The sequence below is a fragment of the Toxotes jaculatrix genome, chromosome 19, assembly GCF_017976425.1.
Source record: "Toxotes jaculatrix isolate fToxJac2 chromosome 19, fToxJac2.pri, whole genome shotgun sequence".
Classification (NCBI taxonomy): Eukaryota; Metazoa; Chordata; class Actinopteri; family Toxotidae; genus Toxotes; species Toxotes jaculatrix.
This window is the reverse complement of record NC_054412.1, coordinates 8,058,466-8,076,034: the sequence shown is the minus strand read 5'-3', so window position 1 is coordinate 8,076,034 and position 17,569 is coordinate 8,058,466. Positions and strand designations below refer to the sequence as shown.

Sequence of the window (17,569 nt, the reverse complement as noted above, 5' to 3'; positions counted from 1 at the left end):
AGCAAGTCTGCTATTGTCAATATCTCAAGTGGTTGTTTATTTGTTCCCATGTATTCTGTGTTCGCAGCGGCCTTTCAGCTGCTTTTCCTTTAATTCAAGCTGAATTCACATTTCATACTGATGTGTCAGTGTCACGCTCAATGCTTTACTTTAATGTCTGCGTGTAATGTGGGCCTGTTGGATAATTGTGCTGTCACACCTACCTTGCATTATGCTAGCATGCAAACCAAAAGAAGAGCAAAGAGACAGTTGCTATCCAAAACAGAGTGGTGGTTACTATTTTCTTTGTTTTGTTTTGAGCATATCTAGCCAGGAGGGAAAATGAGGATTGCTTATTATCCTCAGCTTTTAGCATCCAACCAAATTCTCATTTATTTATTTAACCAGCAAATTAGTTTGTATTTTTCAGGGCCACATTACACATAGGTTTATGCTTCATCAGAATTAAAGTTACTTTAAATGCCAAGTATAATAAATACAGAGGAAACTGTCCTGGTGGCACTGAAGGAGAGATGTATTAACAGCTTACAAAGCTCAAACAACAAGCCTTAACATTTACTAAAAGGGACAATACAAAATTAAGACTGTTTAACTAAACTTTATACAGCCAGAATTTATCCAGATGTCATTTGTTTTGCAGCAGAGAAGCCTCTGCGGCCACACAGTGGGAAACAGACCTCTGTGGACAAGGGTCTGAGGGAGAGCTGGGAGCCTTCTATCCATCTGGATGGAAGACCTGTGGACCGCTTTGTAATCAGCAAACCCACACGGTCTCACCGCTTAACTAAAGCGGGCAAGGAAGGTCGTTCTCATCTACTGGAGGATGTAGGTAAGACAGAAACAGAAAAAGTTCAAAAGACAGGGTGTTAAGATCAAATGGTGGTGAGTCAGGTGAACGAACCAAGCAGGAACTAATGAGTATGTGTGTCGGGGGGATCTGAGGAGAGCTGGTAACACAACTAGACAAAAAAAGGAGGAAAATAAATGGATAAAGAGTGAGACAAAGAGGTTTGGCTCAAATTACGGGGTGAGCTTTCAGATCCTGGAGTTCTGCACTTTCTCAAGACAAGTGCCAAGAATGAAGAGGGGATAAGCAAAGCTGTGTACAAAGCAAAGAAGCCAGGAGGTGAGATGTATGCACACACACGTGCAGGCCTGTGTGATTGATTTTTATCAATGGATTAGTTCATCATTGGATGTTTTGTCATCCAAGTTTGCCAGAAAGAAAGAAAAAGCACTGAGGGCGGAGATGTGCATGACCAGCGATCAGCATCCCAGCTCAGCAGACAGTACTTATTTTAGGCTTTAGAAGAGGGCATTATTTTTAGATCTTAACAGCTTCTATGGTAGTTCCTAATCCCGCCTTGTAAAACATAAGACAGGTCCTTATGTTTCTATACACATACAGTTTGCAGTGTTGACACAGTCTTGCCTGCTTTAGTCATTATTCCATTTTCCTCTGTCCTTGGCATCTCAGAGCCGTACTTCATCAGCGGCTCAAAGTCTGCAGCCAACCCTTCTTTTCCACATCCAAACCCAGCCCAGCTCCTATAACCCAATGCCCTGTGTTGTGGTCACTTGAAGTTGTGTGTGTGAGTCAAACGTATGTGTGTTTGGTTGTGTTTGTGGTTGTGGCGGAGGATAGGGTGGTGCCAAGAGATGAAGTCATGTATTGTCTTGTATTGTGTTCAAATATGCGTATCCGTAGATGTGTTTGTCTTTATGTGAGTGTGTGTGCCGTCCCAGTGTGCATTGTGGCGGCCTTGTGGTTTCTCCAGCTCTGGTGCAGTTTGCCATAAATCTCTGGCAGCCGAGCTGCATCTCAATGTTGCCTTTCCAGAAATTCCATGCAGATCGTGTTGTTCCCTCAGCAGCATAAGAGTAGCATCAGTCATCATAAATAACACCATGCTGTTTGCCTCCACATCATTAATGTGTCTGGCCAGACACTGCTAGAGCAACAAAGACATGGAGATGACTTATTAGGAGCAACAGGGAGTGAGATGGAGAGTAAAGAGAAAGGGGAGATGGAGAAAAGACGCCAAATTCTCTCAATGATAGAGAGAGAAGCAGGTGGCCTGCTCCCTAAAAAAAAAAAGAAAAACAAAGGAATACACATACATTTCCACTTTTAACTTTATAAAAATTTACTGCTTGCTTACTAGTTTCCTCCGGCAACATTATTTAACAAGAAATCCTGTGTCTTTTTTTAGACCCTGAATGGGTTAACCTGGATGGCTTTGCTGTGTTGGGCGGTGCACCTGTCAGCAACACATCAGCAGGTAAACCTGATCTCAAGACATCTTTACCAACAACCCATGGGAGTGGCGTGCCTCCACTTACATCCATTCATGTAAATCTATCTGGTTAAATCCATTAAAAGCAGTCTGCTGCTATTGTGGATATAAAAGAAGCCGCCAAATCTAATGTGATGATGATTCACAGTGCTATGTCTTGGGGCGACAGCCTCCTTTTCCTTGATTCCCTCACTTGTTCTGTCCCTATGGGATCAGGGGGGAAAAAGACTCACTTGTCTCTGACTCATAGATTCCCATCTATTTAGCCAGGTATGTTTTTCTTGCAGTTGATCCAAATCTAAGAGTATCTCTATTGAGTTTTGTTTCCTTTAATGGCGTCCAAAACATTAATTATCACTTATTTGCCTGTCACTGCTTTCAACTGACTGTAAAATGAAAGAAAATTAGCAGTAGACAGACGGGTAGAATTGCTTATAAGCTGATTGCCAGATCATCCATATCGTGGTTTATTAAAGGGTACTTGAATATTCAAATAATTTCATTGTACTTTTGTACAAAAGTATGTGCAATGACAATTAAGATTTATCTTATCTTATCTTAATAGAAAATGAACTGCCAAAAATAGATTAATCTAATATACAGATTTTGGTTTTATTATCATTGTAACATGAGATTTAATAGCTGTTGATGGATGGACAATCGTGGCACGGTGGTGCATTGAACCTGTCGACCAACTGGGGTCTTTCTGTGTGGAGTTTACAAAAACATGCAGGTTAGATTACTTGACTACTTTAAATTGTCCGTAGGTGTGAATGTGAGCTTGAATGGTTGTCTGTCCCTACATGTCAGCCCTGTAATTGACTGGTGACCTATCCAGGGTGTACCCCCTTCTTGCACCAATTGTCAACTGGGATAGACCCCCTCAAGTATTAACATGTGTGTTGTAGGTGATAGGTCGAATGGGTCACTGAGCTCTGAACCTGTGATGGGTCTTTTAGGAAATTTAAAGACTAAATCATGAGTTGATTAATAGAAAAAGATCAAATAAATATTTTTTTCAAATAAATAAAAACTAATCACTAAATGAATCAGGACAGAAAATAATCATTATGCAGCCCTAATATTTATCTAACCTTTATTTAAGTTCTTTAAAAGACATGAGATGTTTCCTCTTGAAGTCAAACATATTGTAAATGAATAAGGGAAATATCTAACTTCAGGCCAGACTTTTAGTAAATTACTTTGTCAATATTTGCATATTTTTGTGCAGAGTCATGGAGCGTTTGGACATCTAAGCATGTCATGTAAACACACACCAATATATCACAGGGCCAACACAAATTGACATGCGCACAGTTGTGTTCATATTGTTCTTGTGGACAGTTTAGCCTGTCCAAACCACTTGACTTGGCTTGTCTCTGTGCCGTGGCAATGAACATGGAGAAAATCCATTCAATTTCCACACTGAAAGGATCGGGGACCAGCAATTGAACCCAGGACCTTCTTGCTGTGAGGCGACAGCTCTAACCACTGCTGCACCACGCCGCTCTGGAGTTTCAGTTTTATTTGTTTGAGGCAGAGCTGCTCTGGAGACACAGCTAATCATATTTGTTGAGTCAAACCTCTGTGAATGAAGCCAAGCTACCATTGTGTTTCTGCTCAGCTAAGTACCGTTGTGAAAAGGAAGGGGTAAAAGAAGGCAGCAAATGTCATGAAGCTGCATAAAGCATAAAGAGCTTGTTAGCTTGCTTGCTACCAACTGAGTCTTATGTGTCAGAGAGAGAGGGCTCAGAAAGGGACTCAAATGCAAGGAGAACAAACCAGGTCAAAACACACAGGGAGTAACACAAGGAACAATTAATGGGACACTTGACTATACAGACAAAGACGATCTGGCAGATAACAAAGGAGAGACCAAGACTTAAATACACTAGGAGGCAGGGAAACAATTAGACACAGGTGCAACACATTAGGGGCGGGACAGGTAATCACAGAGGCGGGAAACAAAGGAGGACAGGAAGTGAATCTACAAAAAAGACAAAAGGGTTAGTAATTTCAAAATAAAACAGGAAACTAACTAAACTGGTATCAAGGAACAAACAGACAAACAGGACCTGACTCAGGAGCTGGATGTGACATTATGTTTGCTATTTAAAACGAATAAAATTTTTTTGAATAAAGTTCTTCTGAGTTTTGAGATCATTTTGATAGTTAATAACTTGCCAATTGTTTGTATAAATGAACAACAATTTTGACAATTAATCAATTATACTTATTTACCAAGCAATAATACCAAACATTAACACCTGTTACAAAGCTAACACATCTACTGCCGAACTCTCAAATGTTATTTTTTAGGTTAATGTTAGCTCATTTGTCAGTAAGAAGTTGACTGTTAAGTTGTTTCGTCATGCTGTCATAGCCAATAGTCTTGTAAGTTAATGGATGACAAAAAACATTGCCAGTATTGTTCAAATTTTGACTGGAGTTATTTCTTTTCCATTAGTTAGCTGGTTATCTTACTTCTAGCTGCCAGTTTGGGCTAATTTCATTATTCCTGCCTCCAGGAAAGCTCTGCCACTGAGAATTGTTTGTATAGCTGTTAAATAAAACTGTGGCTAAACTGAGCAATGCGCTTCACCGCGAGCCCCAAACTCACCAGATTATGTTTGCAAAGTTTAGATTTGCTTTTGGAGGTGGTGAAATGTCAAAGATGGAGGATAAAAGTCTGGCTTTCTTCAGCTAGGTTTGAGGAGGGAGTAAAAAGACAACAGTGACATTCTTCAGCATCTCAGTATGAACACACTGAGGTGGTCTCTGCTGTTGCTGCATTGGTATGTCTGTCTGTCTGGAGGCCAGCCTCATAGCACCTCGGACCATTGAGCTTCCAGGAAAAGACAGAAAGGATCTGGCAGTAGGAGCATTGTGGAGCCAATGGTTTAGTGGTTCGCGGCATGGCGACCCGGGCCAAACTATGCACTGTGACAGTTTTCCAGAGAAAGAAAGAGAAGAAGGAGAAAATAAGGAAAAGGAGAAGTCAGTTAATTAAAACCAAATGGAGCTATTTCAGTTTTAGGTTATAGCTTGTACGAGGACAGTGAAATAGGGATGGATCCAGGGATAAGATGAGTCACTTCATTGTCATATAATTGTTATGTGTTGACAGTGTTTATCTAGTAAATATTAAAAAAAAATCACACAAAAACTATGAATAAGAATGCTGTAAAATAAATTTAACAATAAATATGTGATTTGAATCAAATAGACCAAACGCAGTACACTGACTCTGGTATTAATTTATTTTTCTTTTTGATGTTACTCTTATTAACTTAAAATAAAATTTCCACTCATTAAAGCTTGAACAGACATACAGACAGGTCTTTTGTGTTGTTGGCAGACAGACGAGGGCAAGAGTAGACAAGTAAACAAACAGAATGCTACAGGTGTGGATACAAAGCAGAGAGAAAGATGTGAAGGAGGGGAGGATAGAGACAGAGAGACGTAAAGACATGAATAGAGTGCTTCAGGTCTCTTTGAAACAAAGCACCTTTGTCTTCCTCTTTGCTTTATCTTTGTTTTCCACCTCACTTGCAGTGTCATGGTGGAGGCCCATCAGGACTAAAAATCTCCATCTTGGTCTGCCTACCTGTTGCAAGGAGAAACCCTATATCACACTGTTGTTTTGACCTTATGACCACTTTGGATTTTGTCAAATCCACTTTGTTACATCAGCTGACTCGTCAGTACTCACCCAGCTGTGCATGCAGCTATCTTGATGGGAAACAGGGCAGATCTTTTTCATCTGACAGTGATTATGAGAAACGGATAAAGGAGGGATAGAGGGAAGAGAGGAAAGAAAGAAGCCGAAAGAGTGGGAGGGACAGAGGAGTCTTTTGTTATAATGCCAGTGCTATCACTCAGCACTGCAGCCAGATGAAGGGGTTTGTCTGGCTGTCTGAGTCAGAGTCTGAGAGGTTGTCCAAGATGGAGTCACCACTAATGGTGGGATTAAAGCAGGAAGCAGGACACCAGCAGTTGGATCAGATGACATGGGGACATGGTACAGTTCCATGACATGTCCTTTTTTGACAACTGGGCCTGTTTACAGTTACTGTTGGATGAAACTGTCATGTATTTATGTGTTTATCACTGAGCGGATATGTCTTGAATGAAGCAATTATATTCAATCATATTCCATGGCAGTGAAAAGTTTCAGCTAGGCCCCAAGGGCAAATCCAGCACAGAGCACAGATAATGAATGAACTATAGGTCACGAAGGTAACATGAACTCCACTGCCCTCTAACTTTTTCCTCTCCATTATCATCCACAAACAGGTCCTGTCAGGTCTTCACAAACTCCAGCCAGAAATCAGCCATCTGTACAGCGGGCCACCAGGGTGGACAGAACGGCTTACCCATCAGGCATGTCTAATACTCGGACACAAAGGAGAGCGCCTCAGTCCTCTTCAGGTCCCAGGCAGCCTGAGAGAGCTTTGGCAGGAGGCCTCCTGCAGGAAAGAAGACGTCAACACCACATCAAGCCTCAGTCAGACCAGAGGAACCGAAACACCCCTAAACTAAGTAAGAGGACCCACATCTTACACTCTTAAACACCAGACTGAAAAGACAAAGCTTTAGCTGCTTGTAAAATATAATTTAGTAGATTGGCCATCTCCTAACAACCTTTTGCAGATCCTACTTTGTGGGTTTCTGATTTTTTTTTTCTTAAATAGATTTTTTAAAAATTGATCTAAATGTATAAATTTTGTTTGTACTATCTTTAGTGTCCATAGTGTAAACCCTGGTCGTGCCTGGTATCCCTTTTTATTCATAGCATCTGAGTCCGTTCATGTGGTGTCACTGCAGGCACAGAAAGCCCTGGGCCAGAGCGCACCCGCCAACAGAGCAGTTGCAACCAAAACAACCACACCAGGTATTTGCAGGTTTATATTTAATGACTGCTTTTGTTTAGCCATCTGTCTGTCTTTCTATATACTGTTAAATATCACAAAATAACTTGAGTATTCGAGTAGGCTTGGTGAAGTGAGTGAATGTTTGGGTATCATGGTGCCAAAATATCAACTTCATCTTCGTCATCTTAGAAGTGATTTTAATATTAGTTTCATTTTAAGAATACAGCGCTAGACATTTTTTGTCTCTGTATCTTTGTGTGTGTTTGTGTATGTGTGTGATGACCAGAGCCACCGGAGTACGAGGCTCGGGACATCAGTGTCAGGGTCATGTCTCCACAGTCAGTCCTCATCTCCTGGGTTGACCCTGCAGTCGAAATGGGTAAAGTCGCCTCCGGGGCATCCAGGTGGGCTGTGTTAAACTGTGTGTTGGTGCATGTGTCGGTTAACAAGACAGAGAGAGTAAAAGAAATATAATTTAAGACAAAGAGAGAATGAGTAAGAGAGAAACCCAGCTCTGCCCACTGAAATTAAACATTTTCATTCTCCCTTGACTCAGATCCTACACAGTTAGGTACAGGGAGAAGGGTGAGTCAGCACGCTGGGAGTACAAGGACAGCACCCAGAGGAGAATGATGATAGAGGCCCTGTCTGCTGACAGCATGTATGAGTTCTCTGTCAGAATCTCCCAGGGAGAAAATCATGGCAAGTGGACTGTCTCCGTCTTTCAGAGGACCCCTGAATCAGGTATGTGCCTCCACTTGAGAATGGCTTATAGAATCATTTTGTAGGTTGTGATGCAGCTGAAGGGTAGTGATGGAAAGTTATTTCCCTTTTTAGAGAAGTAGCTATAGACAGCCAAAGCCCCTGCATTTTTCTTAGAGTTTGAAAAGAGCAATTATTCTTGCAGAAAAGAATTCATTCTTGCATAACCCTGTCTGTTAGCAGTTTTTCTCCATATTTCCTCATACGACACTTCATCACATTCACTGCCTATTACTCCCATTTGATATTTGATTCTAGCTTTGGCTGCTGATCTGTCATGATTGCAGCTTTTATACCGTGTCATAGCAACTCCTGAGCTGCGGTTCACTGGAATGTCAGCATTTACTGCCTGGCTCACAGCTCAGATCTCCTTCTGCACTTCCATACATGAGCTCAAGGGGAGTTTTTCTGACAATGTATGGCAGCAGTATTTTCCTTAACTGAAGCCTCCTGGCACAAATGTCCTTGCTGTTTTTACATGCTTTAAGCAGCAATTTCCTCACCCTGTTCCCTCTGTGCTGCTTCTGGTTTCTGTCCTATTGCTCCTCCTTTAACTGCTGTCTTTCCATTCACTTGTGTTCTCCTCACTCGCTAGCACCATCTGGACCACCAGAGAACTTCGAGGTCAAGCCTCTGCGAGGGAAAGGAACTGCTGTCGTAGCAACATGGGATCCACCTGAGGAACCCAACGGGAGGATAAGAGGTCAGACCTGGAGGATTAAAGTCAAATTGAAAATAAATGTATTTTTGCTTGTGGCCTTATTCAGACATTTAATAGTGTCATGATTCAAGTCTCTGGGTAAAGCATGCTGTGCTGAAGCCACAGAGCTACTAAAATTTGCGAGGTCTGACTGTTTGGTAAATTACCATCACCACAACTGGACCCATGAAAGAGAGAGAGCTAAGACTAGCCAGACCCCATCCTATCTGTAGTGTGGAACAAACACAGCACAAAATATTTGTGAGCTGCCAAAGACTTTGAATGTGCTGAGATAATATCAACAAAAAATAACAACTAATGGGAGCTGGTGCTATCCTTACCCAGAATACAAACTTAACAGCACACTGGATCCTCCCAAATGATGAATGTTGTAAAGGGACAGATGCCTTTATGGCTATGTGGGCAAACAAAGTTTTTAAAGGGCTATTAAGAGTTTCTCCTGAATGGTCTTACTACATCTCTTCACAACAGTTGTTATTTCTCTACCTCTGAGCAGAGTACATCCTGTCTTATGCTCCCGCTATGAAGCCATTTGGAATGAAAAGTGTGACATACCGTGGCAGCACCACCACAGCCACCATAGATGGTCTCACACCGGGAGACCGGTACATCTTCAAGATTAGAGCCACCAACAGGAGGGGGCAGGGACCACAGAGCAAAGCCTTCAGTGTTGCCATGCCAGGATGTAAGCACTTTATTTCTGTATTTTCAAGCATGTGTACATAAAAATTTGTTTCAGCCTAAACTCATGACATTTTTTGTGTATTGCCAGCCAGCAGCACTGCCTCATTGTTCCCAAAAGCCAAGGACACCCGCAGGACTAGCCACACTCCTTCCAAACAGGATACCGACCATGACGAATCTGACCTTATGTCAACAGAGGCACCAGAGGAGCCAACCACAACCTCCCAGCCACGCCCTGCTGCATCGCCCAACAAAGTTAATCGCCCTCTTTTCGACACACGCTCCTATCACAGCATCTTCTCCTCTGTAAGGGGCACGGTCAGGAACTCAGGGAACAGAGGTCCATCAAGAGGAAGACTCCAACATAGAAAAGAGGAAGAAGAAAAGAAAATACCCACAACACCAGCTCCAACAGAAGAGACAACAACCATGGAGGTTGTACCACAGACAAAAGAACCAGACAACAATGTTTCCCCTGAATCTGAGGACGAAGTGGAATTTATACCCCTGACTACTGAGACCCCCAGCCTCAAAGTTTTGACACCCTCACCAACTAAACCAGCCTCTGCTCGTGACAATCCACCTCCCAGAAGGCCCATTAAGATCAGGGTCCATAAAAAAACTGAATCCAAGGCTGCTTCCTCCTCCTCATCTGCTTCTTCATCTTCTTCAGCTTCATCCTCCTCATCTTCTGCCACCTCGTCCATTTCTTCCTCCTCCTCCTCCTCTTCTGGTTCCTCCTCATCTTCTTTTCCCTCTACCTCTTCTTCGTCCTCCTCATCCTCACCTTCTTCAGCCTCATCATCATCTTCATCACGTATTCAAGAATCAGCTGCCAGTCGAAAGGACTATGTAGCCTCTACATACCCAGAGAGCAAAGACACCTATAATAGCGCAAGCATAACACGTAACAAATCTATCACTCCAGTAGTAAAACAGAACAATTCACAGCAGTCAGAGGCTACATCTGTAGGTAGAGGTTCAGCTTCAGGACGGCCCACCAGTGGGTCTAGTTTTGGTTCTAGAGATGGTTATGTACGAAAAAATAACGGAATTTTGTTCAGAGGGAATTCAACACGAATGCTGAATGGTCATCAAACAACATCAAACACACGTACTTCAGCAACATCACAGTCCACTCTACCAGACAGGACTCAAAACCATGAAACATCACAATCGTTCAATCCGACAATGTCAAAGTCAACTTCAGGAAGTGGTTCTGACAGCCAAGCAACTTCTGATACATCTAATTTTGACAAATTGCAGACCAGCTCACAGTCCAGGTCATATGGCTCTACAATGTCAGATACACACAGCTCAAGCACTAATCCATCCACCTCGCAAAGCAGCTCACAACATCCATTCAGAGCAGCCACATCAGGCTCTTCTCAGTCAATGTCACACAGAAGATCTCATAGCTCTGCAACTTCACGCAACACACACAATTCACAGAGTTCACATACATCACCTGAGCGGGACACAACCTACAGCAAGGGAAATGATGACAGTAAAACTAAAAACGCAGATGTAGGAGTAGCCAAAGTTGAGGAGCCTTCTTCAAGCTCTGGAACACAACCCACTGAGGGGGGGAGAGGAGAGGAAGTAGGAAGGGAGGAGAGTACTCAGAAAAAACCATTGATTCCTCATACTAGAATTAGTCCAGCACTTGCTGAAAGATTCCCTTGGCTAGTTAGTCGTTATCCAGGCAGATTCAGTTCAACACCAAGGGTGCCATCTCCTAGGCAAGGTGGTAGGTCCTTGGTGAGGACTTCATCCTCTGTAGGGGGTGGCAATCCCATCTTTGGAGGGACACCCACTAGGGTCTCCGGGGCCACAGGTGCTGCTGGAGTGTCCACTGTACAAGAGACCAGTGAAGATCTGAAGACTCCTTCCACTCATGACTCACTGAAGAATGGGGTTGGGGTGGGCTCAGTTAAGCCTTCTTTGACCAATAACAATACAGCATCTAGTGACACTAGAATCACATCTACCTCCTCTTCCTCCTCCTCTTCTTCTTCAGCCTCCACTTCTTCAGATTCCCATCATTCCTCAGGTGGACACAGAGACCCAAGCAAGCCCATCAATAGAGGAACATATAATGACAATAATAACAATCACGATAAGGATTATGTCGATGAGGGGAGTAGAGAAATAAGTGGGAAAAATGATAAAGTTGCAGAATCCACAGTTGCCAAAAAGAATCCTGCTATAACATCAGCTGACCCTCACAGAAGCCCAGGGGACAACGACAGTGTGGATACAAGGGAAACTTCTTCTAGGACCAGGACTAGCACATCCTTTGGAGTCACTCCAGCTCACCATCGTCCTGGTGTAGGGGTGAATGGGAGGGTACGCTCTCCTCTGTTGGCTAACAGGCAGTTTGGTGGGTCTAGGCTTCCCATTAGACCACAATCAGCACAGAACTCAAGGCTGGCTTCTTCAGCAACAACATCTCAATCATCCTCATCATTGTCTGATTCTTCTTCACCAAATTCACCCCAGCCAGTGTTTACCTCAGATCGTGAAGCTGGCACTACTGTGACAAAGACAGGGGGAATAATTAGAGGAAACTCCCAGTCTACATCGTCATCTTCATCTAGAGACAGCTTTAGGGGACAGGGGGGTAGGTCTCGGTATCCTATCCTCAGAGGCAAGCCAACCAATGGAGGAGCACTCAAACCTGCTAACGGAAATGGTAAAGTCAGTTGTTAAAGTGCATGAGTTTGAGAGTTGCTGCCAGCTGCAGCATTTCTAGGAATATGCAAGGATTTGCATGAGGAAAAAAGCTAATTAAATGGTGAATAATGTATAGAAAAAAAATACCCCCAATGCTGTACTGTATTTTGCTTTAATCATGTAATTATTTAGGTAAAAATGGACGACCCAACCTGACAGCAACAAATGATAAAGATTCCTCTTCCTCTCATGGAACCAGTAAGGTTGTTGGTCAAAGGTTTATCACTGGACCTGATGGAACCAAATGGGTAACTATCCATAATGGTCTTTGAGTATTTTCTTTTGCTATTGCCATGCCCTAGCATGGAATAATGTGGATTGTACTGTACTGTACCACTTTTAAGGAATAGTTTTAAAAAATTGGGAAAGGCAGTTATTTGTTTTCTTGCTGAGTTAGATGAAAGGATCTGTACCACATGAAAGTGCATTAGTCTTGTCATATTACTCTTGGCAAGAAATCAAAATGTTGAATGACTAAATATCACAGTCACTTTGAGGCAATACTTCACATTTTCTTTGTATAAATTGCTGTATAGATGTGGTAGATTCCTCTGTCTGTCTAGGTGTTAGACTTGGAGCAGGGGGTTCTCATGAATCAGGATGGACAAGTTCTCCAGGACTCTCAAGGCAAACCGAAGAGAGTGGTGCTGGGCGAAGATGGACGCACAATTTTTGGTGATATGCTACAGTCAATCTTGCATTGCATTTAAACATACTGTATACAGATTGTATATGAAAAGCTTTTCCCATTCGCGTTACTAGCTTACTGTGTTTCATGAATATTCTGTTTCCCCTCCTCCCCACTTGACCTGTCCACCACCTACCAGACCATATGGGCAGTCCCCTGGTAAATCAAGAAGGTATGGCTCTGTTCGGCCACGGCAGAGATAGCCGGCCTGTGGTCAACCCCAAAGATAAGGTCCTCATGGTTGGAGGGAAACCTGTACTTGGCTTGGACCTGCCTCATGTCAGGACTTCCACCACCACCACCACCACCACCACCATGGCTCCTACCACCACACCTGAACCCACCACCACTGAATGGACCACAGAGGAGTTTACTACTGAACAGCCATATCCAACCTGTCCACCTGGAACCTTCTCTAAAACAGATGAATATGGGTATCCAGTGCTGGACCCTGAGGGAATATTGGACTGTTATCCAGAAGGTGAGCCTTTTCTTGAAATTCATAACATGCTGCAGATAGAATCGAAAAAGATCAAATAGAGATTGGTGATACAAGGAATGAAACAAAATACTGCAGTATCCCTACTTGCAATATTGCTTTGTAAATAGATTTTCCACAGAACTGAATTCAAGCTTAGTGAAGCGTTTTTGAGCCAGAACATAAATAAGTATGACTTCATGAAATCTCTCACTTGTATTGTTTGTCATATCCATCTAGGCCAAGGCCATGAGTGTTTCCTGTCTGTACCCACAGAGTCCTATAACTCTGTAACTGTGTGATCTGGTCACTGTGTGTGTGTGTGTGTGTGTGTGTGTGTGTGTGTGTGAGAGAGAGAGAGAGAGAGAGAGAGAGAGAAAGAGAGAGAGACCACAGGAACCACATGGAAGGCGCCACATTTGGGGCCTGGCTGTGGTCAGAGTACTGCTGGTTTAAACTGCCATTAGTGTTATCACAGAAAGATAATGATTGAAACAGACTTAAATACACACATTTGTGAACACAAACAGCAGAGTAATGTAGTTAGAGAGTATTTATTACAGTAAGATCAGAGTTTTAGTTTTGCAATTAAAAAAATGAAACTAAAATCAAAACAGAAAAATTATGATTAAAGTAGTAGTAGTGGTAATTTAAAAAAGCACCCCAGGCATACAAACTCCATTTTCAGAAAAAACAAAAAAAACAAAAAATTATTTCCTGTTACTTTATTTTTTTTAATGAACTTCAAATTCGCCATCATTCATATTAGGCAGGGTTTTGTCCTATAAGCAGAGAAGCAGCAATGTTGCAGCTCTGCGTTCGGTATTTGGTTTGGGGGTAACACGCAATGAAATCCTGCTTAGCAATAAATACATTTTAGTGTAATGTTTTTACTCTGTGGCTCTACTGGAGTAAGAACATAGTAATATTTGTTTCTATTTTAAGTGTGCTTTCTGAGACCTCGTTCTCCTTATAACAATGGATGCAGACCCATGAAAAACATCTCATGATAATGGCTAAATTGTCTTGTTATGATGGCATACAGTAAACTAGTTAAAATGAGTAAACTTTCCAACTGAAACAACTGATACTTTGACAATGATTTTTATTCCCACTGTGTCAGCGCTGTGCCATCCACTATCCATTATTGGTTCAGCAGCAGCATGAATAACTTCAAGCTGGAAAGATGTTTCCTTGTAAAGTGAAAAATGGAGAAAGCAGGGCCAGTATGGATTTTACAACATGTTTTCACTCATACATTACACACTTGAGTTGACTAAAACATAGCCAGGGCTAACTTTAGTGTCAATATGTGTCTTAGTGCTTGTACCTACGTACAAGCACTAAGGTTTGTCTATATGTATGAGTGCTCATGTCTATGCCAGTTCAGAAATGTGTACATAGCCATGAGATTGATGCTACAGCTTGTTCTACTTTTCTGACAGAGGAATCCTCAGGAATGGAAATGGACCACATGGTTACCTTGACCATGGTGCCTGATGCTTTAGCTCTTAAGAAAGGTATTGGCTGAGTTTGGCTTCGGACCGACCTACCGCCACTGGGCTGGATGGACTAAACTGCACTGTATGCTCATTGTTTGTTGACCGTTTACTGCACTGTTTGGTCATTGTCTGTTTATCTGTCAGTGGATCTGTTTGTTCTAGCTCTTCCTGTCTCTTCCTCTTCGCCTGCCTGTGGTCTTCACGTTGTTTCTCTCCTTGTACATTTGTTTGGCTTGGTCTTGGTTCATTGCTGGGATTTTGGATAGTTTCCATTCTGGGCTGTTTTTAATCACTTCTATTCCAAAAAGCTGGACCCAGGCTGCATGTGAACTGCATTACTAAGCAGAAGAGAATGCCTTGGCTTATGATTTAATGCAATGTATTTGCTGTTCTTAACGTTGCTTTGTAATGTAATAGATGAACCCCGGCTTCAACCAAACACTAGCTGAATGGAAAACTTGGGAGTTTGGTTGTAAGCATTTGCACTTTGTAATTTCACTACAGGTATTCGGATGTCTGAATAAATCTGTAGCATGTGAGCAGCATTGATATTTTCTTTGGTTTTGGGGGTTTTGCTAGAAAAGTCACATTGAGCGTCACAGTATTTTCTTAGCATTTTCCTGCCACGGCTCAAAGCTGTTTGCATGTGTGTGGACCATGATGTAATGCTAAGGTCCACTGGTGCAGTGCGGGGAAAAACAGTGATGAAAGAGGAAGGAACTAATTGAATTTCACCCACTGAATCCTTTCACATTTGTCAGCCTTGGAGACTTGTGAAATAGCTGTTGTCTTCTAGCCCCCCCCCCCCCCCCCCACATGGAAAATATGGGTAGCAGAATGTTACATAAGAATACAGCATTGGGTGTTGGGACTTTTCAAAGTGATCTCACATATCTGCACACAATTAGTTAAATTTCTTTAACACTCTTATTACAAAGATCATGATGACAGTCAGATGACAGGATTAATGAAACACAGGAGCACGTTATTGAGTTAGGATGTAAACAACATAAATCCATTTCTAATCAAAATCTCACTGACACATGTGCTGTTGCTAGATGAGTTTTTTGTTCAGACCACCCTGCCATCAACCACCACCACTTCCACTACCACCACCACCACCACTACCACAGAGAGTTCAACTCCGGAGCCATACTCCAGACCCTTCAACAAAGGCCCTTCATCTGAGTTTGACCTCAGTGGGAAGAAGCGATTTACAGGTACTCAAAGACATGCGTAAGTGTGTGTTTGTCGGTGAGTCTGTGCTCATATATCTTCACTCTTATGCAAGTGCCCTCTCCTCTGCCTCTGTTTGGTGTACAACTAAATCTGATCTCATCCAGAGTTTAGCCAGTGTTTGCTGGGCAATTCTAGCCTCTGATTCCAGATTTAATATCACATTCCCATTATGTCTTTGAAAATTGAATCGAAGGCAACTGGACATATGTTTGTCTGTCCCAGACAAAGAGAGAACTATGACCTGGATGAATGAGAACATTCACAGACACATTCCCATTATGCATGATGGATCTCTTTTTAAAAAGAGCTTAATAGACAGATAAATAGTAAGTTAAGCTTTTACCCAGGGTATGAAAAACCCTCCTTTTAGCTTCTATCAAGCAGTAAGAGATTTATACTTTTCTACTGGTTCTCCTATGGAGTTAAGCTTTGGGTGTGGTGTTTAAAAGCTCAGATTTTAGGTTAAAAATCAAATTCGCATCATGCATGATGGATCTGTTTTTAAAAGGAACTGAACCCCCTGAGTAACACAGTAAGTTACTGAAACCATAGATACTGAAACCTGTTATATAAAAAAAATCCTTCACCCAATAACATAGCTTCTCCCAAGAAGTAGGAGACTATACCTCTTTATGGGTCTCTGCAAGATTACTCTACCTCAGATGCAAGAAAGATTAACAAAAATAACACATATTATCTTTACCTGACAACAACATAAATAAATATGTCTTTAGCTAAGAAAATAAAGTAGCATGATTGACCACGCATGCCTGGCTTCTGAATATCACATATATTTCTCTGTCCCCACTCACGAGTATGTGTCTGTGACGGTCTCTGTGTGCTGTGAATAATGACCTGTTGCGTTTCATGGAGGAGTAATACATTTGGACTTCTATCTTGGTTCTCTCAGCAGTACCTCATAAATATATGACCCTGTCAGACTTTACAGACACAATCAGCCAAGACAAAAAAAGAAAAATCTACAAACATTTTCCTACGCTGAGTCGTTTTTTCTCCCTCATTCATATCAAAATGTCGGCTACAGTACAGTGCCCATGCAAAATACTGAGGGGTCAAACAGCAGAGCATTCAACTATTGATTTGAGAGCTCTCTTTTTACATATATGACTCAATATCTATATATTTGTGGAAAATAGCAATAAATACAATTCACAACCACTAATTAATTCAAATTGGTTCCTTCTACCCTTAATTGGATCATAATAACAAAGTTCACAGAGGACACTTTGTTAAAGGTCTCTAGACTTGATCCTTGTAAACTTTGGCCCCCTGCTGTCTTTTTACTGTTCCTGTGTGCTTACTTTGGCCCCCTCATACTCTATCACCTCATCTGGTTGCACAAACAGACCGAAATATTCTCTTGGCAGAAATAAAAACAGTATCTACGTGACTCCAGCCTTCTAAAAAACGACATAAAGTCAGAGGTCCTTTTAGTATTGCTTTGTTTAATGACGGTGGTTTTTGTCATATTTCAGCCTTTTAAATAGGAACTGTTAATATGCTGTAGCCACAGGCTTCAATAATAAATTGTAGCTCATGCATTTAAAGAACATGATCAGTAAGTACT

General features: G+C 41.9%; 1 protein-coding gene across 4 annotated transcripts in view; it reads left to right on the top strand.

Annotated features, from left to right (window-relative positions):
* The window catches only part of fndc1 (fibronectin type III domain containing 1), a 34,160-nt gene that overhangs the window by 5,905 nt on the left and 10,686 nt on the right, over window positions 1–17,569 (top strand). Inside the window, exons 2-16 of one of the 4 annotated variants that reach the window (XM_041063960.1) lie at window positions 641–829; window positions 2,214–2,282; window positions 6,594–6,839; window positions 7,093–7,191; window positions 7,458–7,575; window positions 7,728–7,915; window positions 8,529–8,636; window positions 9,151–9,339; window positions 9,427–10,676; window positions 10,737–12,033; window positions 12,207–12,322; window positions 12,638–12,749; window positions 12,902–13,243; window positions 14,686–14,760; window positions 15,801–15,962. In XM_041063960.1, coding sequence (XP_040919894.1) covers window positions 641–829; window positions 2,214–2,282; window positions 6,594–6,839; window positions 7,093–7,191; window positions 7,458–7,575; window positions 7,728–7,915; window positions 8,529–8,636; window positions 9,151–9,339; window positions 9,427–10,676; window positions 10,737–12,033; window positions 12,207–12,322; window positions 12,638–12,749; window positions 12,902–13,243; window positions 14,686–14,760; window positions 15,801–15,962 — 4,560 coding nt within the window. Of the gene's footprint in view, window positions 1–640; window positions 830–2,213; window positions 2,283–6,593; window positions 6,840–7,092; window positions 7,192–7,457; window positions 7,576–7,727; window positions 7,916–8,528; window positions 8,637–9,150; window positions 9,340–9,426; window positions 12,034–12,206; window positions 12,323–12,637; window positions 12,750–12,901; window positions 13,244–14,685; window positions 14,761–15,800; window positions 15,963–17,569 lie in introns of all 4 variants that reach the window. The other 3 variants (XM_041063959.1, XM_041063961.1, XM_041063962.1) reach the window with 3 other exon arrangements.